Source organism: Lissotriton vulgaris, chromosome 5, assembly GCF_964263255.1.
Source record: "Lissotriton vulgaris chromosome 5, aLisVul1.2, whole genome shotgun sequence".
In the NCBI taxonomy this organism is placed as follows: Eukaryota; Metazoa; Chordata; class Amphibia; order Caudata; family Salamandridae; genus Lissotriton; species Lissotriton vulgaris.
Window position 1 is genome coordinate 1,141,875,947 of NC_141693.1, and position 27,460 is coordinate 1,141,903,406.

At 45.0% G+C, this 27,460-nt stretch overlaps 1 protein-coding gene across 1 annotated transcript in view; it reads left to right on the forward strand.

Moving 5' to 3' along the window:
• The window catches only part of FHIP2A (FHF complex subunit HOOK interacting protein 2A), a 340,036-nt gene extending 313,235 nt beyond the window's left edge, over positions 1–26,801 (forward strand). The window contains exon 17 of the mRNA XM_086922896.1: positions 21,160–26,801. Coding sequence (XP_086779022.1) covers positions 21,160–21,265 — 106 coding nt within the window. The 3' untranslated portion in view covers positions 21,266–26,801. The remainder of the gene's footprint in view (positions 1–21,159) is intronic.
• Positions 26,802–27,460: the final 659 nt, after the last annotated feature.

A 27,460-nucleotide genomic window follows, 5' to 3' on the forward strand; every position in this document is an offset into this window, starting at 1 on the left:
GCCCAATGTTACGAAAACCAACCCTCTCCAAAATCAAACTCCTTCTGAAATGGGTTAGGATGTTGCATTCCTAGGCGCATACAACCTAACTTAAGTAGGACGTTTTACCTGTAGCAGTAGTCCATGGGTTATATACTCAAACAGAGGCCTTCTGTATCTCAAACGTTTCACTTCACCCTAGACTCCAGCCAAAAACAGGGTGCAAACTTTTATTTTTTCATTCTAAGCTAACTAATGTTTTTATGATATATGTTCCGTGATTTGTTTCTAGATATAGGTATATGGTCATACCATCTAATTGATGATTAGTTTTTTTCATGCATTAACTCACACATAATAGTCCTTGTTAGAGTGGTATGAGAGTTAGCCCACACTGAAATCTACAGAGCTAGTGGCGCCCATTTGATTTAATCAACAAAGAATCTCTGTCCGATTTCTTGATGGCAGGCAAAATTAGAGGCTGAGCATGAAATTTCAGAATTTGTTTTATAAACATATTTTCCGCAACCTGCAGTGAATCCCACTGAGCATAACCCCATACACCCACCCCACATACTATAGAGGGGATACTACTATGAAATGGCACCTGTTTTGGGACCATATTTGAGTGATAAATCATGGGATATTTGAGACTTATTACTGAACCTTATTACCTCGGTGTCGGGCATTACATATATAATAACTGTTATGTATTACTCATGTAGAGGCACTCCAAATTGACAAGGCCTTTCTGCTAGCATCTGCTTGCTGGCAAGTTGATCTCTGCAAGTTATCTTCCCTATGGTGTCACTAATGTAATGTCTGCTGTGATCACTATTACAGTACTAATAATATTGGTAGCTCTGAACGACCTTGTTGTTACATCGCAGTACATTACAACACAAGTAGTTACATTGACTTGCTGTAGAGGGTGCACTAACCTAAGGAATTGTATAATGCTACTGTTGCGCACACTGGAGTTGGAATAGTAAATTACACTATTCCTAGGTCCAGCGTGCCCCCTACAGCAAGTCGATGTAACGACTTGCGTTGTAATGTACTGTGATGTAACAATGCGGTCATTGTAACGACCGCGTTGTAATCACATGCGTTGTAAACGCATGCAATGTAAAGTGCTATATTCGTAAAAAAGGAGGAGGCCAAAACGCCCCGCTAAACCTTGGAGAGTCTTAACAGAAGGCTTAGATTCGCCATGGCAATCGTAATTTGATAAGCACAGACCATATTTCATGCATGCTGTCCATAATATAATGTTGCTAGCTCTTCTATCCTATTTGAGGCAAAATGTTCAGAAGCTTACACCGGTCAGCCATTCCAAATAAGGTGGACTGATTCACAAAGGTCCATGAAAGCCAGAGGCAACTTCCCTTTTTTGATGATAGCATACTTAATAATGTTAATGAGTTTTGTAAAGCGCACGGTCACCAAATGGTTTCACAGCTCTGAGTAGGGAATACAAGAGGAAGGAAACGTTAAGGAATTTGTCCAAAAGGGAAATAAGGGTGGTAAGAATTAATAGTAGGCTTGTCTAAATGGCCAGGTTTCTAATGCTTTTCGGAATTCTAAATAATAGGGTGCTGATCTTCTTTCAATGTGGAAGGAATTCCATAGATTGGGCGTAATAACCGAAACACTGGTACCGCCCTGCCACTTCCTCTTGAACTTGGGAATTGACATGTAGTTCATGTGGGATGATCTTAATAAGAGCATGGGAGTATACGTGTGTAACCAGGAGAAGATGAGGGGCTTTTTCCAATTCCAATTCCAAAAATTCTTTATTTCGGCCATATAGGCCATAAAAGATACAGTAAAATACAATACATACATTAAAACACAGTATTTTTACATATAAAAAGTCTCTACTGGACCAGCGGGGGATAGGAGGTGCAAGGTATTACCAGTTCAGGGGGACATTTTCTTCCTAATTATCCACGCTGCCATTAGGAATTTTGAAACAGCAAACACAATGTGGCCCAGAGTATTAGTTTTCATGACCCTGTAAGTAATTCCTGAACCCCAGGTTCCGGCAGAGCGGTGCTATCCAGCGCTTCCTGGGTCTCTGGTAAGCATGGCATACAAACATTATATGTAGGTCATCTTCGTCCTGGGCTTTACAGCATGGGCAAAGTTTGTCACCCCCTATGGACCATTTGCAGGTAAATACTTTGGTGGGGAGTGTACCGAACCTCCATTGCACAAACAATTTCCTCGCCAGGACAGGAAAAATAAAATCCATAAAAGGTTCGAAAACATAAGTATTTTTGGATTCTATAAAACGTGCCGTCAGGGTGCCACTATTATGAGCATTTTCCATGTGAGACAAGTTTTTATTCTTCTACAACTGGGCAAGAGTTTTACGTGTAATCCTTTGGCAGCCCTGAGCTGGATCATCCCATAAGTCTGGCAAGTTCATACTAAGCAATTCCGTCTTGATAAAAGCCAGCCAGGGAATTTTGTTGTTGCCATTCAGGCTCATTACATGAATATGGTCCTGTCTGTAATGGTGCAGTTCCTCAGTAGTCCATATCCGGTGCCAAAACTTCACAGGTTTAGACAGAAGATCTTCAGCAATGGGGGGAAGACCCATATCTAGTCTTAGGGGCAGAAGTGGCGTGCATTGCGGGAGACCAAGTAGGCGTCTTAGAAAACTATTTTCCACTCCTGCCAAAGCCTTCCCTGCTTTGTGTCCCCATAACTCGCTACCATACATGGCTGCTGCCTTGGCTTGGGACCTGTATGTTTCCAGGGCCGGGCTTACAGGCTTAAAGGTGGACTTGTTGGCCACCTTCAGCATTGCACCCGATAACTGGGACAGTTTTAGTCTGGATCTAGCTATCTGACAGTCCCATGAGAGGTTTTCCTGGAGTGTTACCCCCAAATATATAAAGGTCGAGACCCTCTCAAGACTAACTTCCCCCAGTGTGGGATTTGATCTGGTTTTGGTCGGGGGATTGAAGATCATGAACTTGGTCTTTTCCGTGTTCACCTCCAGCCCATGTTGGCGACAGAAAAGGCCAAAACCGTTCACGATCCTCTGAATCCCCATGGGGGATTTGGAAAGCAGGAGGGTATCGTCAGCAAACATTATTGCCGGGACCCTCCTGCCTGCCAGGAGCGGGGCATCATTGTCCTTAACGTTATCAAGATGTAATATGACGCTATTGATGAAAAGACAGAACAGGGTCGGCGCCAAGACACAGCCCTGTCTGACTCCTCGATGGACCGGAAATCTGGACGAGAGCTTGCCGTCCCTCCCACACCTCACTTGTGCATAGTTGTTCTCATACAACCTGATGATAATGCTGAGTAGCTGAGGGGGTACTCCTAGCTTTTGCAAAACCTCCCATAATTTCCTTCGAGGGACTAGATCGAAGGCTGACCTCAGATCCACGAAGACCATGTACAGTCTTCCCCCCTCTAACGTCACCGTCTTCCAATAAAGGAGGAGGAGGCGGAAGATCTGGTCCATGGTCGACATGTTCTTTCTGAAGCCAGCCTGGAGGGGGCTCATGATGTCATTGTCCTCCACCCAATCTAGCAGATGGTTAAGGATAAGGCGCGCAAAGAGCTTTTGGGGTACATCTATTAGGCTAATAGGCCTGTAGTTGGCCGGGAGCAGAGTGGACCCCTTCTTGTGAATCGGTACAATCTCTGCCCCCAGCCAAGACCCGGGGATTGCCATACCTCCTAAAATGGCATTAAAAAGAATAAGGAGGTACGGACCCCAGATGTCCGGGTGATGCCTAAAAAGATCCCCGGGTAACTTATCCAAACCCGGCGCCTTCCCCAACGATAAATGCTCCAGAGCAGCCTCCACCTCCCCTAGGGATAGTTCCAAGGCAGGGTCCTGGGAGCCTATGGGCACTGACAGGGCTATATCAGGGCAGGTATTAGTGTCTTGATAGAGTGCCCCAAAGTGATCCTCCCAAACCGCGGGGGCAATGTTGGGTTCAATTGCTTTCTTAAGTTCCCCCATCCCATTATTTACCAGGGCCCAGAATTTCCGGGAATCCCTGGCTTTTAGGGCATCATGAAGGTCCTGCCAGTGGTTCCAGCCCCACTCGGTCCTAGCATTTGCCATCACTGATTTATACTCCTTCCTAAGGTCACGTACCTTGGCCTTATTTGACCCCTCCTTGATTGCGGCAATAAGCTCAGATTTGGCTGCCCTGCAGGAGGAGGTGTACCAGGTGGGAACGTGGGTCTTTTTCTTTCGGGTTGGCACCAGCGGGTGGAATACCTCCGCCAGATCCCTCACTAATTCCTGGTGTATGCTACCCAGTTTCTCGTTAAATTCTGGGATTCTTGGTTCATTTAAAAGCACGTCCACCTCCATAAACCTTGGGAGTGCCAACTCGTATAGCTTATTAATGTCATCTTCTGAACTCACGAGCTTTCCCCACTTAACCCGACGCCTATTTGTTGTAAGAAGCAGCTCCCCCATGTCTTCACCTCCGTTTTCTGCGGACAGACCCGCTGGAGGCAGGGGCTGCTGGATGTTTAAGCAAAGGGCATTGTGGTCACTGTCTGACTTATTTATTACCCTGAAGTCGAGGACTTTTGGCCAAAGTGTGATATCTATCATGATGTAATCTAGCCTCGACTCATGGCCCCTTCTGTTGAAAGTACACACTGAGGGGGTATCGGATGGGGTACGACCATTACAAGCCCTCAGTGCGAAGTTCAAGGCGAGGGACATGAGTTGTATTGCTAGAGGGGACCAGGCTTTAGGGTGGGGCGAGGACGAGGGTGGAACCCCCCAGTAGTCATCCTCGGCAGTGAGGGCACCCTCCAGTAGGCCTTCCAAGGGTTCAAAGTGGCAATTAAAGTCTCCTCCCAGCACTACCTTGAAGTCTCCTGGCAGTTGACCCAGGAAGGAGGACAAATCGTTTAGGGTGGGCGATTCGTTTGGCGCGGCAACTGGACGCGAGTAGACATTAACAATAGCCCACAATGGTTTGCCAGGCCATGTGAGCAGTACACACTGGATGTCCTGCGAAAACGTATGCACCTGTTCCGCCTGACACCCAGTGTGACTCGCAATCCAGATTGCCAAGCCTCCTGACGGCCTCCCCTTCCCACTCCATTTTGCAGGGATTTCAAATATTTCGAACCCTCTCCTGGTTTGGGGTTCCCTCGCCCATGTTTCCTGGAAAAGGAGGATATCACTGCTACCCAATAGTTGATCCCACTCCGGTGTGCCTTCCTTATTTGCGATTCCTGCCACATTCCAGGAGAGAATTCTCAACCCAGGATCTGGTAGTAGTGTACCTTGACCTCCAGTAGGAGGTTGCGCGGTAACTATCGGTGGGTAAGTGTCTGACAGAGCAATGTTACAAACCATGGTGGCGGGTGGACCATCCACCTCCGCCTCCTCAGGTTGTAAACTATGGTCAGACCCAATGTTCGGTGAAAGCCCTTGTTGGCCCAGACTATCATCCAGGATAACCGTTCGTTCTTTAACGGTATCCTGTGGGCCACTTTCAGTTACAGGGGCAGCACTCAATCCCACCCAACTTTGCGCCTCACCCACCGGCTTTCCATGGCTGAGGGGAATCTCCCCAGTTTGTGGTCAGTCGACCTGGTCTAGGCAGGAAAATCTATTGTGATGTATGATATTGGCCGGAACAGGTGGTAAGTAATGCCTTGGTCTATAGCGTGAGCCATCTACAGCAAAGCCTACTCTAGTCCACCCCTTCTCCCTCCCCACCTCCGTATTGCAAGCATTTGGGTAGAAGTGTGAGAGGGGTACTAATTCAATGTTGGACTTATCAGGCCTTACAAGCCAATTGCAGATGTAGTTGGCGACATGTGGGCTTTTGAAACTTACAATGATGCAATCCCCTGCCCTGTTCTTTGGGGTAAGGCCAATCCATGGGATCCTCCTGACCATCAGAACCTCACCTTTCAGGTTTGGGGGCAGCGGCCTATTAATACTAAGCCAACTTATGACCTTGTTGCGTAAAGAGTCCTGAGGCTCCCTTGTGTCACCAGTTAGCTCGGGTACTCCCACCATGATTGCTGTGTATGGAACTGCTTCTGGGGGCAAATTAACCACCCTACGCCTATCATGGGGGGAAGTAGTGTTACCAGTGGGACCATTAGTAGAATTCTCAACTCCCCTCAGTTGGGGAGCAGGAAGTGGCTTAGATCTCCTAGGGGCCGGAACCGGGGGCCTAGGAGTTGGAGCTATCAAAGGGTGCGTTTGCGAGGCTAGCGCACCATTTGTACTCGGCGGGACCAAATTTGAGACCTGGGTCAACGCAGAAGACGACGGTCTGTTCCCAGGTGGATCCCGGGGGACTAAAGGAGCATTTGTAGCTGACCCAGGGCTGTTCCTTTTGTGAATGTTTTCCAAAGCCTTGAGTCTAGTCTCTATGGCGTCCAGTTTGTCTGAAATGGGAATCAACAAGTTCTTAAGGGTGTCTGTAAGTGAGTTGATTATCATGTCAGTGCTATTGGAAGTTGCCCCACCGAATATAAACGGACCCGAGTGCAATGGTAAGGCCGTGGATACTGGAGAGCCTATATGATCCGACCTAGACCCTGGTGAAATGAGCTCAGGGGAGGCCGAGATGTCTGTGCTGACATCCAGATTTAGCTCAATTGTATCAACTTTGGCCCTTTTTGCCTTCCTTGATTTCCTGGACCTTTTCCTTTTTGGTGGTTGTTCCACTCCACTACCTGCCGGCTCTGTGAGCAGGGCAACCTGTCCCACTTCCTGCAAGTCTATTCCCGTGTTGACCGGAAAAGAAAAGTTATTAGTGATCCCAGATGGCCGGGGGGAATCACTATCCCTCTGGGGGATTGATGGAGTTCTTAACTGCTGTAGAACCGACTCAATGGTCTGATCAATACTGTCTATTAATGACATATGGGTGGCATCCAGTAGTATAGGCGTACTAACATCTGTAGAAAAAGTATCGCGTGGTCCAAAGCCACGCTTTCAGATCCCAGCTCCAGGTGTGTTTCCGTGACTGACTGGCATTTGTTGGCTGGAGCACTCGCCTTTGGGAAGAATTTTTCCAGTGTACTTGAACACTGTTGGGCGGGCTTGCTCCTTGAGGCCCTGGTCGCCATTTTGGAGTTAAGCGGAGAGGGGCTAAGGGACAGGGAGCGTCAGAGGGGTGGCCCGTCCGGTCTCTACCGGCCTCTAACGGCCTAGAACGGCCCGCTCTTTGCCCGGTCTTCGCCCCGTTCTCCGCCCCGCGCGCATCCCGCGATGCGCGTGCCCAAGTGCTCCTAAGTATGACAGGGGGGCGTGGCACTGGGAGGGGGCGCGGCGCGGCGGGAAGAGGAACCAGCTGGCGGTGTTATTCAGGAATACTGGTCCTCGCAGTCCCGCTCGCCGCGCCTCTCACCTCCACTGCGGCCGGGACCTCCTTTGAACAGCTGCAGAATGCCCCCAAAAGACGTGTTGGCTCCCAGCTACTCCTGTAGCGAGCAAGGCAGACACCAAGGGACAGAGTCTTACTCTCGAGCGGCGGCCGCGAGAGGTAATGAAGGCTCAGGCGGGGGGCGTGGCACTGGGAGGGGGCGCGGCGCGGCGGGAAGAGGAACCAGCTGGCGGTGTTATTCAGGAATGCTGGTCCTCGCAGTCCCGCTCGCCGCGCCTCTCACCTCCACTGCGGCCGGGTCCTCCTTTGAACAGCTGCAGAATGCCCCCAAAAGACGTGTTGGCTCCCAGCTACTCCTGTAGCGAGCAAGGCAGACACCAAGGGACAGAGTCTTACTCTCGAGCGGCCCCCGCGAAGCGGGGGCCGCGAGAGGTAATGAAGGCTCAGGCGGGGGGCGTGGCACTGGGAGGGGGCGCGGCGCGGCGGGAAGAGGAACCAGCTGGCGGTGTTATTCAGGAATGCTGGTCCTCGCAGTCCCGCTCGCCGCGCCTCTCACCTCCACTGCGGCCGGGTCCTCCTTTGAACAGCTGCAGAATGCCCCCAAAAGACGTGTTGGCTCCCAGCTACTCCTGTAGCGAGCAAGGCAGACACCAAGGGACAGAGTCTTACTCTCGAGCGGCCCCCGCCAAGCGGGGGCCGCGAGAGGTAATGAAGGCTCAGGCGGGGGGGCGTGGCACTGGGAGGGGGCGCGGTGCGGCGGGAAGAGGAACCAGCTGGCGGTGTTATTCAGGAATGCTGGTCCTCGCAGTCCCGCTCGCCGCGCCTCTCACCTCCACTGAGGCCGGGTCCTCCTTTGAACAGCTGCAGAATGCCCCCAAAAGACGTGTTGGCTCCCAGCTACTCCTGTAGCGAGCAAGGCAGACACCAAGGGACAGAGTCTTACTCTCGAGGGGCTTTTAGTATAGAGTAATTTAAAGGTAATGCATCTGACTTTGGAAATCGTTCTTCCTTCTATAGGCAGCCCGTGGAGGTTTTTTGTGATGGTAATGTAGCATTGCTTTGGTTGTTTATAGATTGAAATGGCTGCCTCATTCAGAATAATTTGGAGGCTTTTAATAAGGCATTTGAGTAGGCCAACATAAAGAGTTGGCAATGTCAATTCTTGAGATGACGAAGGCGATGGCTGCTTGACTGATGTTCCCCAAGGTGAGAAATTTGTCGATTTTCTTAATTTTGCGGCGCATAAGTCAGCTTCGATAGTCACTCCAATACATTTTACTGTTTATTCCCTACTCTGGAGGCCAAAGTTGGTACTATTGTTCATATCATCTTCTGTGCTTAGTAAAAATGAACCTTTCGCTATCTGCCCGAACCACAGCCTCCACCCCATGCACATGCTCCTCCCCAGGAGTAACACATCCTGACACTAACTTCAAAGAAAAACTTTGCTTCTTTAGCACCATGGGCTGCAGCTAAATGATCCTGTTCCTTCCTGGTAAAATCTCTCTTGGCCTAAAGCATGATCTGCCTGTAGTATTATCTATAAAACGGACTCAGTACTAGATCATAAGGTCAAATTTTAATTGTCTTCCATAACATATGCTTTACTCTTATACAGGCTTGATTAAGATTGGGTAGTTTGCTTTTGTTGAAGGTTTTGTATTGTTAGTAAATTCATAAATTTTGAATTTGCTTAAGGTTTTGTATCGTCAATTTGAATTGAGTTCCTTTAAGTTATACAGTGCAACAAGATTATCATATGAAAAATCCAGACAGTTGTTAGAAGTTTCAAAGTCTGTCTAAACTACTACAAAACTGAATTTCAGGGGTCTATCCTTTCTGGCACAACCCCCATTTTTCATAGGAGTTCTAAAAAAGTACCTGCATTTAAACTTCATGACTGTCTTGTTAGGAATGTATCGTGCAAACACTAAATCACACTTAAGTCAAGCAGCTCTCTACTCAAAAGACCTAGAACTAGGGATTCAATCTGTTCTGTCTGACTGAAAAACTCAAAATATCTTTCATTTCACACATGGAGTTGGATGTAGGCTTCACCAAAAGGGCAGGCAACATTGTATTTTCTAGTTGCACTTACCAAAAAAGCTTTGCAGTGGGTTAGAAGTATATCTACAGAGAAATAAAGCCCATTGAGTCTGTTGTATAATGGTTGGTCCTGTAGCCACTCTCGATACCCAATTTACTTCATAGAGCTCACTGTAATTATCTATAAAAACACTTGTGGACACCTCACACGCTCCTTAGGACCCAGCTTGAGTTGAATGTCACTTATTACATTGTCTCGCCTTCCTTTCTCCCATATTCTTCTATTGGTTTTACGTTAATTTCAATTCTGTGATGTCAAGACTACACTAGTCATAATGTTCAGGTTGAGGGCTAAGGAAATTGTATATGTGGAACTTTCTTCAGATTACCTCGCTAGCCTTGCTCTATCTGATAGACTTCTAGACACACAATCCTTCCCATAGAATAATCCCCAGGTGTCAGGAACCAGACTTTTTTGAGCAGTACCCCTGCGCACTGTTAGGTGGCGTTGTTCCGCTTCACATCAGTGGCGTCAGCGCCGGAACTGACGTGCACAGTGCCTATATAAGCGCCACCCCAGTCCGCTGTTCTTTTCTTTCCACAACAGTCAGCGGAGATCCGGAGAGAACTACTACCCCTCGTCAATTTTTGACTGACTTTTTTTTTCTCAACCTGTGTCAAAGCTTTTTGGAGATATTTAATCTCTTGGTGTATTAAGTAAGTCCCCTCGAGCCAGCGGATTTTAAACCTTGTGGTACCTGTCTCAGGCACATGTTTGTGACAGACCCTCATTTGGTTTGCTTATGATGCTTGGAGCTGGACCACGACTCCAAGACCAGCAAAGACTGCCATGCCATGAATCCCAAGGCTCTGCAGGAATGTTCCCTGAAGCTTCTTGCCAGCGGACGTTGGACAATCCTATGATGTTGATGTGCAGGAAGGTGGGAGCAGGAGCAGAGAGGTGATTTGTCGCTGCAGGATAGGGCAGAAGAGACTTCCTTCCAGCCCCTCCAAATGCTTTTAAAAGGTCTTGCACAGGAAGAGAAGCTCTCTCTGGGATTTGGTCGGCCAAGGAAGACTGGTGCTGGAGCCTGGCGCTATGGGCAGTTGGAAGGAGGAACCCCCTGACTGTCCCAAGACCCTGGATTGCGCCTGTGGGGGAGTCCAGGACCAGTGAAGAGAAGCCTGGGCCTCTGCGCAAGAAGAGAGACCCAGGAGGAGAGCTAGGTGAAAGGCTGGCGCAGGGAGCCAGTGAACACAGCTTCCTGCTGAGTTCACCCTCTTTGAGACCAGGAGGTCGGCAGAAAGTGCTCCCAGTGACTGGGGCAGGCCACCATGAGCCAGAAGAGGCCAAGATGGTGAGAAACCTGCCCTGGAAGGCGGGGTGAGTGCCGTCGCACTCCCCCGAGCGAGCGAGTGAGTTCTGGGTCCCGGACCCCCAACTCTGGGCCCCAGTGATGCCAAGAGGAGGCGGAGTGCGCCACACTCCCTAGCCGCAGGAGTAAGGCGGGGGGAGTGCTGTCACACTCCCCCGAGGTCCCGCCAGTCCAGGCACAGTCTCTGTGTCTGGACGCAGGAGCGGGCAGACCAGAATTAAAGTGCTGGCTCCTGCGGCAGCACGCGAGGGTGCTGGCCAGTCGGGGAGCTAGAGGGAACCGCCAGGGTGGGCTCCCCGAGCAGCTCTCAAACGTCTGCGCAAGGAAAAGCAGCAGGCGCGGCCGGGGGTGGGTTCCCTGAGCTGCAATCCACATACCTGTACCGAAGGGGTCCGGGTGGGACTGGGCCTCCAGCGAGGAGCTAATGTGGCACAAGGCTGCCATCTCAGGGTGCGCGTCTCTCCCCCTGAGCAGCGGGAGAGCCGCTATTGTAAAATGCACCAGATGGGGGAAGAGCGCCCCATAATGCTTTGCAGGGTCTGGGAAGGCTTTCAGGAAACCTGGTTATTTAGGCGTGTGGTTCTCCCAGGAGGATGGGGCCACCGCGGTTGGTGTGCAAAGATGCAGGAGGAGTTGCAGGAGCATGCAGGCTCCCCCAGCACGACATGATGAAAGTCTCCAGAGACTAGAAAGAAACAACCCCTCAAGGGCTCAGCCATACTCCAACAGCATCCTGTGGCTGGAACTTTTGTCCTTCAGCTGGAAGTGTGTTTGGGATTGCACCAAGGGGTGAAGGGCTGAACTGGGGATGTCTGGAGAAGGGTATCCTCTGGAGGTGGAGAAGTGCATTTACCTAATGTTATTTCTTTAGAGGGACTGAAAGTCACATGTGTAATGTGAAGTCATAAGCAAATTGGGGTTATATTGCTGGGCATTCCTGCTAGGGTGTCTGGTTGTACATGCTTAATCGTGTGAATATAACTGTGATGCCTTTTAGGGGCTTTAATTGCAATGCATTATAACTGTTATCAGCTATGATAAGTACTGTCCTTTTAAGTGATGCCTAAACATGTATTCTTGCTGCTGCGTTAGGTGAAGAACAATCCGACTGTTAGCCACTAAGATGTAGAGGTGTATACTGTATGGTCAGTATGAGATGCTAAGTCAGGCTTATGTGTCACCATGGCAGGTGTGCGCTATTTTAAATGCTTGTTGAGATAATTTGGTGGGTCGCCACTGGGATGGTGCTAGTGGGCAAGGCCCTCACTAGATGATGTGCATACATGGGAATGGTGGTACTAAACCCCTCACTCCCTTTCGGGAGGGGTGGGAGTTAGGCAATGTCAAAAAGTAATTCCAACAGCTTATGTAAATTTGTAAATTTTTGAATTGTATTGAATAGTGTGTGTGTGTTTAATACATGTACTCTTCCTTATATAAAGCAAAGTACAGACTGGACAGTCAAATATTGAGTGTTATTACTGTGTACTGGTAAATGGCGATTACTAGCCCACACCACCTCCCTTGAATAAGCCTTAGACTGCTCTGCAACGCTACCCTCAGAGTCAAATGCGACAATGGGGTGTTTGGTTCCCAGTGAAGGACAAATGTAGTCCTGTTATTTGTGCAGGCCTCAGACACTGCCTCGTTTTCCAACAGCAACCAACCAGCATGTGCTGTTTGATACGCAAGACTTTAAAATGCCACTGTGCATGCCCAGTCTAATTGAGTTCCTGGTTTAATGTAAGGTTAAAAAAAAGTATAACAGACGGTCTAAAGTTTATCACAATACAATACTAACTTTGAAAATGTCCATATGTAGTGAAAGGCCACAGAAAGAGACCTCGGCCAGTGAATGGTTTTATCAATAAAAAAGTGTTTTTAATTTAATTGGCATGGAGTGGTTGGTCTTTTATCCACATACTACAGAGAAAATATTTTAAGACGAGTGTTACTGATTAAAGCTAATATCAGCCCTTGAATCATTGGAAACGAGTAACCGGGCCCTTGGACAGACTGCAGAGTAATAAAGTCACAATGACTTTACTTGCATTGTTGGCCTTTTGTCAATATGGCACCACACCCACCAATCTCATTGCTCTTGGACAGTGGTGGCAGGTTCCTCCTTTTTACCGGTAAACTAAAGCTTGTGGAGAAAAGGTTCATATAAAAGATGTATTTATGAATATGCATCACATTTCATAGAGCTGAGAACCTGACCGGCCAAACAAATGTCCTGACCAGCACTAAACATTGTGCTGAATAGTTCAACGGACATGTTAATTATCAAGGAGCTCAATATTCGTTTCTATGTATGAAGATTCAGATTTTACAGTAATATACCAGCAAGAACAACAATCCAAAAGAAAAGCAAGAATATGGGCATTTAAAGTGCAGATAGTTTTGCTTACACAAATTGTAAATAAGGACTACATAGAGGCAGAACTCTCGAAATACAGACTCTACACTTGGGTACATCTGTTTGCCTTCGCAAAGAAAATGAATTGTCCGCTGTTCACCTCAAGTTTAGCAGAAGAGCAGTTCTAAAACAGTTTTCTCTGCACTGGGATGGGACGATTTGTCTTAACCATATAAAAACGCTGGTAAATCGAAAAGTAGAACGGTCAGCATGTTCCTGTAAACCAGGGGTACTCAAAGTACGGCCCGCGGGCCAGTGGCGGCCCGCCTGGCCTTCCTTGGCGGCCCGCGGACCTTCTTTCCATTATACCGACTTTTTCCCAGTAAGTTAGTAAACCGAGAGAATGGCCGCAGGAGCATACGTAGTGAATACGTATACAATACCTATTCACTACGTTTGCGACTGCGGCCATTGTCTCTGCTTACTGCTTGTCTCTAATTGGCCTGCCTCTGTGACGTCACATGCGGCACACGGCCTAATTGGCCTACCTCTGTGACGTCACATGCGGCACCCGGCCGGCGCGAAGCACAGGTCCTTTAAAAGTCAGCTGTAACTACTGCTTTACAGCTGACTTTTAAAGGACCTTTGGGAAGTTTCCTGTATCCTCGGTGACGACGTCCTTGCAGCCCGCAGCATCTTTGCCGCTTCACCTGCAGCCCGCAGCCCCGGAGAATCTTTACAGCAGCCTTTTACGTCAGAGTGGTACTTTACCAGCAGGTATGTTCTCCGAGTCTTGCCGCCCTTCTGAGCCCGCATGTTCTGTCTCCCTCGTCGGTCCCCTTGTTTCCACCTCCACACCCACTGTCATTAGCGGTGTGCTCTGGTTCATAGGCGTGTTGTGATGGTGCTTGCAGTGCAGCTTTCTGCTTCCGCACAAAGATGGTGGGCTCTGGCTGGTGGAGACCAGCTTTACTTCGGGCTGGTAGTTTACTGTGGCTGGGTTGTAAACGGAGCGGGCGGAGAAGGCTGCACAGCTCTTTGGCGGGTCCTCGGGGAGCTGGAGGCGGTGGTGTGCAAACCTGATTCCGAGTTGGACAAGGCTGATGCGTGGCTGCTGAGGAAGGCCCATGAGACCGGATTTCTTTCCTGGTTTCGAAATGGTTTGCTCACCATCGGAATTGGGGTGATTTCTTGCGTTCAGACTCAGAGTGATGTGGGGCAAGAAGCAGATTATGGATTGTAGGTGGAGTGTGTGTCTAGTATGGAAGTGCTTCCTACCTTGCCAATCTCGTGATGCTACGCCACACCATGATGCTTTCTGTTTCTGCAGCCATGTTGAGCGGAGCTGCAGTGTTATCATTGGGGCGGTTTTGGGTCTGTGCCATTAGCGGTTAAGAAAACAAATTGTGAGCATGGAGGCGTCTCTTTCTACAGAGGTCGCAAGGGTCTGGCTCGTGCCTCAAAACAGACCCCCTCCATGCTCACAATTTGTTTTCCTAACCTGCATGTCTTGCCGCCTACGTCAGAGAGCAGCCATACCCTACTATTCAAATTATATGTGATGGTTGTAACATGAATATTAAAATGTTTAATCCCAAACATAAGACTGCAATGTAAATGTAGCAGCATACATGCACGATTTATATTGAAAGTTACAAGAGTTTCCATACTTCTAAGTACACCTCTATGTCAGAAAGCAGCCATACCCTACTATTAAAATTATATGTGATGGTTATAAATGTAATATTAAAACGTTTAATCCCAAACATATGACTGCATTGTAAATGTAACAGCACACATGCACATATATTGAGATTAACATTTCCCTTCGCACCTCAAGCCTCGCTGGTGCCTCCTACATCCTAGCACAGACATGCTTCAGTTCAAAAGGTCCCTTAGGGCACTAGCTCTTTAGGGAGACAGGCAGACCCTTTTAGGGATTGTTAACCCTTCGTCTGTTTTGAGGCACGAGCCAGCCCTCACCTGTGTGCAAGGTCTTTCTACAGAGGTCACGAGGGCCTGGCTCGTGCCTCAAAACAGACACCTTCATGCTCTCCACGCATCTTCAGTATTTCCCTCCTCGGTCCCCTTGTTTTCACCCCACTCACAGGACCTGAAGGAAAAAAAGACCTTTTATTGTACCTAGATATAGTTGTTTTTTGTTACATTCTTGCGCTGGAACTGCGTGTATGCAATGGGCTCACTAGAATTTGTAGCTCAGTAAATGCCAAATGTTTAGTGCATGTTACACCTTCTGTAAACAATGCAGTCTGTTGAAGGCTGCAATCATTGCCCAACCTGCAACTTTTACTGTTTGTCCTCTGATGAAATGCTATCCAGTTACTATGGGTTGACAACTGATTTCATCAGGGAAACTGTGCAAATTATTTTTCTCTCTCATCCCTCCTCTCTCATTTCTCCCTCTGTGGGAGGTGCGTTCTTTTGGCTACAGATGGCTGTTTTTTGGTTACTTTACCCATCTGGGAAAAAGATACTGCACCCTGGACACATGCCTCCTGCACAGGAGGGGGATGTGTTGCTCTGTTTTCCACACAGTCCCGTTGTATTCGTGCTTGCATGAAGTTCCGATTGCATTAATGCCTGGCAGTACATTTGTTGTAATGTGTTCCATTGTCAGGCTGTGTTTGGTGACCCGTTGCAGCTTGTTCTTTAACATCTCCTCCCCCCTCTCCCCCCTCTCCCTCTTTCCTCCCTCCCTCCCAACCCTGTCTCTCCCCCTCTGTCTCTCCATATCCCCATCTCTCTATCTCTCTCTCCTCTCTCCATATCCCTCTCTCCTCTCTCGATATCCCTCCCTCTTACACATCTCTCTCCCCCCTCCCCTCTCTCCATATCCCTCTCTCACCTCTCTCCCCCTCTCACCATATCTCTCTCTCTCTCTCTCTCTCTCTCTCTCTCTCTCTCTCTCTCTCTCTCTCTCTCTCTCTCTCTCTCTCTCTCTCTCTCTCTCTCTCTCTCTCTCTCTCTCTCTCTCTCTCTCTCTCTCTCTCTCTCTCTCTCTCTCTCTCTCTCTCTCTCTCTCTCTCTCTCTCTCTCTCTCTCTCTCTCTCTCTCTCTCTCTCTCTCTCTCTCTCTCTCTTCTCCCCTCCCCCCCCCCCCCGCCGGGTGGAGTTTTGCCCTACTTCGTGCTCTCTAAGGACTTGGTTGTTATATATATATATATATATATATATATATATATATATATACACACACACACACACTAAGGTTTCTTATCGCATACCTGTCAGTGATTTCAAAGACAAGAGGTCTAACTCTGTATTATTATTTCCCATAATTCACATTAAGCAGCAGATGATGTATTATGTGTCTCACCCATCCCCTCTCTACAGGCTTGACCATGCTATCTGAGCCTTTCAGATTCCTTTAGCTCCTCCCACATGTTTCTACTCTGTATCATTGTACTGTGTGCACACGGGGTCTGGTGGCTCAGTGGAAAAATGCGTCCACCGCAGGGCCCTGGGTTCTAGCTCATGGTCACAGGTTCAAATCCCGGCAGGTCCTGCCTTTCATCCATCTGAGGTCGATAAAATGAGTTGGGTAGCAATAAAAATCTGTTATTCAGCACTAAGATATCTATGGGTTAACATGCGCTATTGAGTGACACATTTCCTGCATTCCTTTGGTGTTGCTCACAGATCTGTTGCGAGAAGTGGTGTCGGTCCAGCGGTCGTGACGCAGTGTCGGTCCAGCGGTCGTGACGCAGTGTCGGTCCAGCGGTCGTGACGCAGTGCCGGTCCAGCGGTCGTGACGCAGTGTCGGTCCAGCGGTCGTGGTGCGCATCGGTCGTGGGGTGACGTCTGGTGGAAAATCGGATTCCTGGTACTGATTGCATAGACATACATCTGGAGAGCTCCGCAATGGCCTACAGTCCAGTTTCTAAGGCTTGCAAACGACCCAGATCAATACAGTGAACACAGAACCTTCCGGGAAGCGTGGGAAGAAGAGTACTTGTTTGTGGAATGCCCAAAAGAAAAAGACACCTGTTTGCTTTGCAAAGAGAAAGTAAATGTTCTTAAGAGGTATAACCTTGAACGGCACTACAGAACACGGCACTCTGGATTCACTGCGAACTTCCCACTGAACTCAAAACTGCGTTCTGCAAAAGTGGCATCATTAAAGCAAGCACTTCTTTCCCAGCAGAAGATCTTCCTTTGCCAGATGAAAGAATCTGAGGCTGTTACAGAAGCGTCTTTCAAAATATGCTACCTGCTTGCCAAACATAAAAAACTTTTCACAGATGCAGAGCTGATGAAGCAATGTTTCCTTTCAGCAGCAGAAATTTTATTTGACAGCTACACTAATAAAGCCAGCATTTTAAAGGAAATTGGTGCATTGCAGCTATCCGATTCAACATGTGCACGCAGAATAGAGGCAATGGGACAAAACGTCAAGGAGCAGGTGATTCAATCAGTCAGAGAGTCACCGTTCTTCAGCATTGCCATGGATGAGTCAACAGACATAGGCGATGTGGCCCAGTTATTAGTTTGGGTGAGGTATCTGGACCAATCGCTTCATCCCAAAGAAGAGCTCCCCTGCCTTCTACCACTGCAAGGGCACACAAGAGGAGAAGATGTACTGGACAGTATGTGCAACTACTTCAAAACAAATGACATACCACTGAACACTCTTGTCAGCATAACAACGGATGGGGCCCTGACAAGTTTCCTCTTCTTGTTACAGTGGCCCAGAAGGTACTTTGTATGTTTGGGTCAACCTATGCTTGCGAATGTTCATTTTCCACAATGGGACTGTTGAAGAGCAAACTTAGAAATAAACTTACAGACATACATCTGGAGCAGCTCTTAAGGCTTGCCGTTTCCAACTTGGTACCAGATTACAGAAAACTAATTGGTGACATGAAATGTAAAATAAGTCCATAGTGTTTGTGTTTAACATATCTATTTTTTGGCTCTGAAGCCTGTGCTGCACTGGACATGTGCTGAATATCCGGTTGCTGCAAATTGCCATTCAATACCACTTAAGATTGCCCTTGTCTGCTAATAAAAAAAATATTATAAACATGTGCTGCATGTAGTAACATCTGCATTGGAAACAATTTTTGAAATGGGACCATTTTTTTTTTTACCCCTCTAGCCCCGCCCCCAATGACCCCGCCCCCACCGGTGCGGCCCTCGGCCACAAACCACACTGTAAATTCGGCCCCCGAGAGAAAGTTTGTGAGTACCCATGCTGTAAACACAGTCTAGGTCTGCCAGGTATGCTTTGGCAGCTAGTGTCACTGATCTGCTATTTCAACGTATTTTGAAGATACTCTTCAGTGGCCAAAGGTATAGAAACATTGCAGGGTATCACCTGAAGTCCTACAGTTTTGTCCTGTGCTGCATAGAAAGGGAAACAAAGTCATTAAATTAGTAATCTTAAGAAATGTTGTAATTTAGTCTTTTTGGCACGATTTCGTTCATAGAAAACCTCTTTTTGAAGTCAAAGTGGTTCAACTGATGTTGTTGGAGCCTGCAGTATCATCACTGTAATTAAGAAAGGCACTCAGTTGTACGTTTGTTTTATCAAAACATACCAAAAACAGTTTTGAGTCTATGCATTTAAGATCTCAAATGACCTTCATGGAAGAACACATGATTTGTTTCCTTCCTAACATGACGGCAGGTGAGTGAACTACTGGTACAGATTGAATGGTGGTTTATATTTTTTATTGCAAGGTAATTCTTTAGGTTAAGCAAGATTTCTCGGAGTCTCCTTCACTCTTGCAGACATTCTTCAATCCTCATTGGGGTACCAAAGAGGCTTTCACGGTCTGTATCTACTGACTAAAGAATGGCGGCAAAAATAAAGGTCATCACGTACATTAGGTGCTGCTACAGAAAGGCGCATAAACTCAATTGTGGGATTGTGCCTCTTTACAAGAGGGGAAGCAGCATCTGTGGCTTTCTTAAATAACACCGGAACAATACATGGCAGCAAAATGGCAACCTCTAGCTTAGTGTCTACTTTCTATAATCGGTAACGCTCGAATCGGCCGAGCTGTCTTGAATATCTCTTTGATAGATACACATTTAATAGGTGACATACAAAAGATAATGATATTTGCTCTTCTATTGAAAAAAATGGAATTTGTCAAAGATCAAAAACTGGCAAAAGGTAACCTATTTAGCCGCAACACAAGATCTTCAGTATTGATCTTTTTTATAGATTAACACAAGTCCTATTAGACTCTCGACCGTGTTCATATTCGAGCATCATTTCCACAGCATCAAGTTCAAGAAAGCATAAAGGGACGAGGTTCTCTGTAAAGCTTCTCATAGTCTGTATGACTCGCTGATTTCCTAATTTGCTTAACAGCAACGTAGCTGTGGCGTGCCAATGCTTACAGTTCTCCACTTGATAAAGGTGGTCGAAAGAAAAACAAGTTTATTAAGCTAAAGACACAAACACTAGATTTTACAGTTTGTGATTTTTCTACATATACTCCATAATGATGGGTACGTCTGTGTCAACCAACGATTTTTTATGGCGTTCCAGTAATCTTCGTGGCAGTGTTCATTGCTTACAGCCTTTCTTGCTATGTCTCGGTTGGGTACATGCAGTAGGTTTTTATACGCCTTTCCTCCCCTTTATGGAATGTTTGGGGAATTCTCTGCTGCAGAATTACCCACTGCGAAATCCCTCCTGTGAATTTTTCCCTGTGAATTTCCCGCAGGGTGCCTGCAGGAGAGGAGGCAGGAGTGAAGAGAGTGTGCCTCTTGCAGACCAACCCCAAGTCAATCTGAATAAGCCCCTCTAGCCTACACTTGGCTCCCCTCCCACGGTAACTTGGATTTCACTGGCAAATTGGGCACTTTGCTTCTGACAGTAAGGAATGGGAGGGAGGTTCCAGGGGGCAATTGCGGGCTACAGTAGTCTGCAGTTGTTGTGTTTATTGCAAGAAGCAAGCCTGCACTAAATAGAACTAGATTACTTACACTGGTATTGGCAAGTCTTTTTTGACTTGCGGGTGGTTTCTATAAGAAAGAGGGCATCTGATTCTGAAGGATATAGATCTTTGCCTTTAGAGCAACATACATCATAACAGTAGTCCTGCCATTCTACATAGCAACTCCTGCGAAAGGTTCTGGCACCAAAGTTTTTTTTTTTAATACATTTTAAATTTAATTACAGAAGATTGCATTGACGCTTTGGCTTTTGGATGTAATGTGGTTTTCCTTATTGTAATTTTTAACAGTTTCTTTACAGTGCACATATTGGGGAGTGCGAATGTGCATATATTGTGCCTCACGTTTACACCTCTCCTTGTGCCGACAGTCATGCTTGCCTCATTAGGCTGGTTTTCTGATATTGATATCTGGTTGCAGATCACTGGTTGCATAGTGCTCTAAATTGTGTCTTGTGCGTTACCTCGCTGTACCTTTTGAATTTAACTTATCTACTGAAATCCACCCATTTTCCAGCCATCAGCCTGTCGTTAAGCACTTGAGTCCGGTCTCTTCCATTTGTGTTTTTTAACGTGGGGTGTGCAGGATAAGTAGAGCAGCGTTTTGAGCTCATTCCTTGTCAACAAGGATGCATTCAAAATAGCTTTACTAAATGTGAAGAAAGGTTGTTGGAATGTGGGGTTACAATGACCGGCAAATACTTCAAATGGACTGTCTAAAAGCCCCTTTCTGTATGTATGTGTATGTTGTGTGGTTTGTTATAGCATGAACTTTCGTCAGACAACTAATGGCTCAAAAAGAGCTCACAAATAAATGATTGCATATAGATATAAATCACATAGCTACCTTCGACCAGTTCTGTCTCTGTCAGTTTGTAGCAGTGACTGAAGCAAAGATTCTTCCAAGGCGAATAACTCTGTGATGGCTGATGAATCTATACACCCTTCTGCAAATAGGTATACTCCACATCTTCGCCAAGGGCACTAGGTGCACGAGAAGTTCCAAACAAGGGTCCGTTTTGCTAGGCTAAGAGTGAATAATGAAAGTGGTCTGTTCTGGGAGACTTCATGCACTTTGGATGACTTTATTTGTCTTTTTCTCTTTTCTAGTGTCGACCACATGACCTTGTTGGAGGGCGTGATTGTGCTCGAAGAGTTCTGCAAGGAGTTGGCTGCCGTAGCTTTTGTCAAGTACCATGCCACAACCACACCGTGATCAGCAGGGAAGTAACGGATGCGCATGTGCTGCTATCTCTGGAGTATAACTTTCTCTCAGACAAGAAAGGATATGTCCTTAAGTATTCATTCATGCGAACATCCATTGTTCAAGGTCATATTTCTTTCACCCTTTACTGGCTCTGGAACATGTAGCAAACATATGGACAGAACCTTCTGCTATTTCACAGGATGCAATTAAAGAGACTTCAGGAAACCTCAATACAATATTTTAAAAACTAATCAAAGAGATGGACTTTTACCCAAGCTCCCTGATCACTTTTATTGTTTTTAACAAACTTTCAATGTCGTATGTCATTTGAGAATATTTTGCAGTTTAAATGTCATCTTTTATTTTTTTTTAAAAAAAGAGAAATTGTTAAATGTACTTTAAAAGAGTGTTTATGTTTTCAACTGATTTCAATAGGTGGAGTAGAAACATGCGTACTAACCAACATTTTGAATGTGGTAAGAGAGAGATTCAAATCGGGGGAATTGATTTACCCATTGACTTACATTGAAAAGCTGGCGGTTGCAGGTGGGACACACCTAAAATAAAGCCATTCTGTGCTTTAAAAATCGGGAGTTTCCTGCCTGATTGGGTCTGTTGGCATATATAGAAGTGTGAGGCATAGTGCGAATAATGCTGGCATATCAGTGAAGGGATTAGTCATTAAAAATAGCTTATAGATACATCTGCGTTTTGATACTGAGACAACCTAATGGTCAGTCCACATAACAGTAGTTAGTTGATGAAAGAGCCCTTGAGCAGAACTCAGAAACAGAATGCGTGTAAAGTCATGCCACAGTTTATCGCTGGTGGGAATAATGAATGATGAAAAAGTTTTTGTATGCACAGAAATATTTTTAACTATTTGTTGACATTTAGAAATACCTTAGTGATAGTAATAGATTACATTTTTCCCGTATTCTAACCCAAACAGTTTGGTCGACTCCACATTTCAGAATTTTGAGCCTTCAATTATCATCCACTATAGTCCTTGTAACTTCAGTTTGGTTCTTCACCATGCACAATTCATCCATAAGATCATCTCTTATCCCTCTTGAATGCAGGCTGTTAGTTAACTTTTTTGTCCTTTCCATCAGTTTCTCACCGTAGTGCAATTTTAAATTCTAGGAGAGGGGCAGTGTGTTTTTATTTTATTTTTTTAAACAGAAAACCACACCAACATTTTTATTGGAAGGATTCAACCAGAGCCTTGGATTGGATATTAGCAGACTATTTGATTTCACTAATCCAAATCAAAAAGTTAATTGCAACAGGGTTCTGTGAAAACAGATGAAATTTCCGTCTTGTAATTGAGAAGCATTTCTGGAGAAGCACTTTACCTTTGCTTCCATGTAAAATTGCTTCATTGCACTTTTGCGATGTCTGTGTGACAACGGTGAGGATGTAAGAAGATAAATGATTTTGCTGGTGAAGAGACCTACACCCTTACTTTTAGCCATCACCAGGGCTCTGTCCTTCGTCCCAATCTTTTCAGTGTCTACATCCCCTCCCTTGGCCACATCAACTCTTCATTTGGCTTCAGCTACCTATACTCATGACACCACAGTCATCTTCTCATTCCTAGCGCTCTCCTCCTGTCTAGACTCTCGAATTTTTTAAAGCGTTACTGCCACCTATCACTGGATGGCTCTTATTCTAAACCCCATCAGAGTAGAGGTCATATACTTTCATGTATTTTTTTTGTCGTCCCGGTCTCCTCCTGCCCTGTTTCTCCTGACTTAAACTCTCTATACTGAACAACCAGAAACCTAAGTGTAGTTTCTGACACAAAGATACAGCTTGAACTGTCATATTTGCAAGGGCAACCAAATCCCATAAATAACGTAAAAAATCGTGTTCACATTCTCTTCTGTGTAGCCAGAGCACTCAAGACGAGGATTAAATAAGGCAACATCTCTTAGCTAGCCTTGCTCAGCACACTTTCGTCCCGGTTCCCACCTTCCCCACTGTATTTGGATGCCATGAGTTGTCAATATGTAGAACCCTAAGTTGCAAAATACTAATACTTTTCTTTAGTAGAATGAGGCAAGTATATCACGTTTTTTCTAATTGACTTCTGAGCTGCATATGTAGTCAGAAACGTGTTTAGGGGAATATCAGCAAATGTGTGGTCTCCTAAGTTAAAGGTTTCATTTTAATGTAATATCAGGTAATATTCTGTGAAACAGAAACATAAAAACTGAGTCTGCTCTGTGGGTAAAAAGATGACTTAAATATTTTGTCAGACACAGTAAAGTACGCAGTTGACACGTGATGGAAGAAGACCCCATTTAAAGTAGATAAGCTTAATTGCATCTCTATTTTATTTTGCAGTCACATTTAATTGCTTATGTGGAATATATGGAAATATGTTCTGTAAAATATAGAAGTATTGCCCATTTGTGTATAATATGCAGACACAAATATGTATATATATATATATAATGCAACCATACTTTGTTTACATTGTTTTTGTAACTTTTTGTTATGTGAATTAATTCTTGCATTTTTTTTTTTGCACATGCAGATTCTAATAGTTTCTAAGATTGAATTCGATAATTGTTTGAATTTGCTAGCTTTTGAGACCAAAAGGAGAAAGATTTTTATTTTTGTTCTGTGGATTATATCGTTAAGCAACTGAAAGAAATGACCGGCGCTTCTAATCGGATCCATTTCCACATTGTCAGTTGCCTCTTTCAGTGTTTGCTGCTTTCAGTGTTTGCTTCATGGCTATGTATGTCAGAGCAGCCACCATGTAGTATAATTGTAATGGGGCAGTTTTTAATTTATATGGCGCGTATAGAGAGAGGGCTTCACCTCGCTGCACATTTTTGTAAATAGACTGATTTGTACAAATTTCATTTATGTCCGGTATAACTTTAGATGTGAGGTAGACTCTTCTTTTATGTAAAATACGCACGTAGAAGCACCTCATCCACCGGAAAGAGCCTGGTCTTCCAAACACCTACATTTTGTTTTGGTAATAAGTTCACATTTTATTCACCTGTGCAATACAAAGGCTGTGATGGAAATCCAGGCTTCCGCCAAGTTTTAGTTCTCAAAGACTGTATATATGTTTATATGGAGGGACAGGGAAGAAGTTTGCTTCTCTATTGTAACATTTTATTTTGCAGGGCACACCTGAACAGGCACCTTATTCTGTGTAGAGATTTCCAGCCATATCAGTGTGATGCTTCTAACCCAACCTGAATGTTAACTATCCAGTAGCTGGTAACTTCTCCAGATATTCACCCCATCTATCAGAATGTTCCTATGTTAAATCCACTGCAGTCATTAAGTGTATTTATATGTTATAGGTTACAAAGGGAATATCCTACTTTTCATAATATAATAACCCTATCTTCCGTCCCTTTTGATGTTTACACCAATGCAGTAGCACAAACTTTTATGTTTTTGTGCATATATTCTTATTAGATTTATAATGAGATGCATGAGTATTATTTTGTTTTAAAAGAGCGGATTGTCATTTTGCAGTGCTACTGTTTATTTTTGTGAAAATAGTCCATTGTATATCTGGTCCTTTGTGTTAATTTGTTTTTCCATTCAGGTGAGGGAGCTACAGGCGAGCACGTAATGCATAACAATGGTGATTTTTCTCATGCTTGTTGTCCTAGTATCCTTTTAGGTTTAGCCTTTGAGACCGCTGAACCTGTCTTGCTAAGCTACTTTTTTTTCTTCAATCATATATATTATATACAAGCATTTGGTAAGTGGTCTTCATCCATTGGTCCGTTAAATTGTCATTCACATTTTGCTTTTGCCCACCTCAGTTTACAGCATAGGGCAGTGAGATAGCCCTTTTTTTAGCCATTGACTTTCTTCACTCAGAGTGGTATTTTAAATAGTCCTCTTCAGTGTCAGTGCTCACAGGCCAGTCTCGTCTTTCTTTTTTTTTTTTTTATAAACGACTTCTTCGTTTTACACTAGTTTACATTTTGTATCTTTTTTTTGTATTTGTGAGGCCCCAGCAGCTCCTCAACACTGCTAATAGGCTGCTTGTTGATGCTACAAATGTGTCTCATCCCACCCAAGCATTTCCGTGGGAAACCATCTTTGCAGTTTCCCATCCTTTATTTAAAAAAGTATCCTAAAGCCATTCTAAAATTGCTTCCCTTGGTTGCTTACACATCACACACTTGAGTGGCCGTGCTTGAATGGTTTTAGCCTGAAAGTAAATAATTCCAATATGATCACCACGCATCTTCACACTATGCATATGCATCAGTGGCCACCTGGAACGCTTCATGTTATACTTTTCATTAGTTTTCCTGGCCAAGATGGCTGGCCAGGTGCTTCCTTTTAACAGTAAACAAATCAACTACAGCAAAGGAAACCAGCATTAGGAAAGCTAAACGATCTGTAAGCAAGACCAGACTCGTTTGCTATGCCAATGCTTTTGTTATTTGTGTTGGTTGGTTTCGTATTTGACAAAATATTGCTTACTCAAAAGTCTGAGGATAGTGCAACTCCTCTCCCACTTGCATAATATCATATATTGTTGGGATTAGTGAACTCCATTTCAAGAGCTCTTGTGAACGAAAATTGAGAGTTGAGGAACATCAGCTATCCATCTATGAAGTGGGACCTCAAAGAAGACCAAATGGAAAATTACCTTGTAAGAGAAACCTTTTGAGCATGGTCTCAGGAAATATTTGTCTGCTCCTGACATGGTCTTGCTTTGAGAATCTCAATTTCATAGTATGTCCTTTTGAGGGCTTCATTTGTTTATACAAGTCTCAATGACTTCAGTGTGCTTACCAAGTGACTGTTTCCCCTGGACCAAAACCGCCAGGAACTCGCACTTTGAATGTGTTCCCGGCCCTCCATCTCCTGGTCATAATGTTCTTTAGTATCCGAAAAGTCCTGGGAGAGTAATGCGTAATTATTTCCTGCATATCTTGAAATACAGTTCTTTAAAGTACATTACTTATGCATCCTCCCCAGTCCTCAAGGATTTTTTTATAAAGCTTATTTTCCCAAATTAACTTAGTCATGAAGGACTGCCACCATTGAAGTTTATCTGAAGTTTTCCCTTTGATAAAATTCACAGAGGACATACTGCTGCTTCCTAACCCTGTGTATCTAGAAAATAAATTTGAGCTGCACAATGAAAAATATGACACAGCTGTTTCAACATTTGTATACTTCAATATAAGATTTTTTTTTTTTTAATGGTAAAGGTTTTGAGGTTTGTTAAGTTGAAAAAAAATGTTTTGAGCATAGTGAAATTTCATGCTTTTGAAATTGGAGAAGACCGGTGAAGCAATGTAACGGAAATCTTTTAACTTTCTTGTGAGAACACAAAAGCTCTGGTTACAAAAATTTTAATGATTCTGAACAAGAGCATTTGACTGTGTGTTTTGTAGGAATAAATAACTGCAAATTAATATTTACCAATTGCATGGCAGAAGTGTGGTATAAAGCGTCATATTTGTGAATGATTTATAATGCCAATGATTTACAGCATAATCTTTGTGCCCTGCAAAATAAAACTTGTTATACATTTTCCATTGTGTCTATATTTCTGCACCTGTTCTGGTTCATTTTGATTTTCACTATGAAGGACTATAGACTTACTCTACAGAACTGCCCCACAGAAGTGACTTGCGAGTGTCCGTCCGTGTATTACAAGTGCATAGGATATAATGCACTTGTAATACGGCGGGAAGGATATCTACCACATTTGTGGCAGAATAATCCATCACATCACCACAAAATAAAATGATGGATGGGGTGTTTCAAACACTCAACCCCAGTCACAGACCTGGGTTTCATCCATCATAACTTAACTTTCATTGCCACGTCACCCCAGTTTGTACCCAGCCACAAACAAATCAGTCATGGGAACAGGCCAGCCCAAACTGCCAAGCCAGGTCCTCCCTGGACTGGAAACATGCATCCTGGGACCAGTTTCAAGGTATCACCCCTCATCAGCCAGGCTAGCTTGAATCCAGTGAGGAAGGGACCCACGAATAATCCATCTGCCAGATTCTAGATTAGGCCCTAAATGCCTGTAAGCAAGTGTTATCCAGACTATGCAATATAAGCAAATAGCACATTTATAAAACTCAAATAAGATTTTTTTAAACTAATAAAATTCACCATTTGCATATTCAACATAGCTATTTCACACATCCACTAAGTGTCTCTAACCCACAGTCAAGT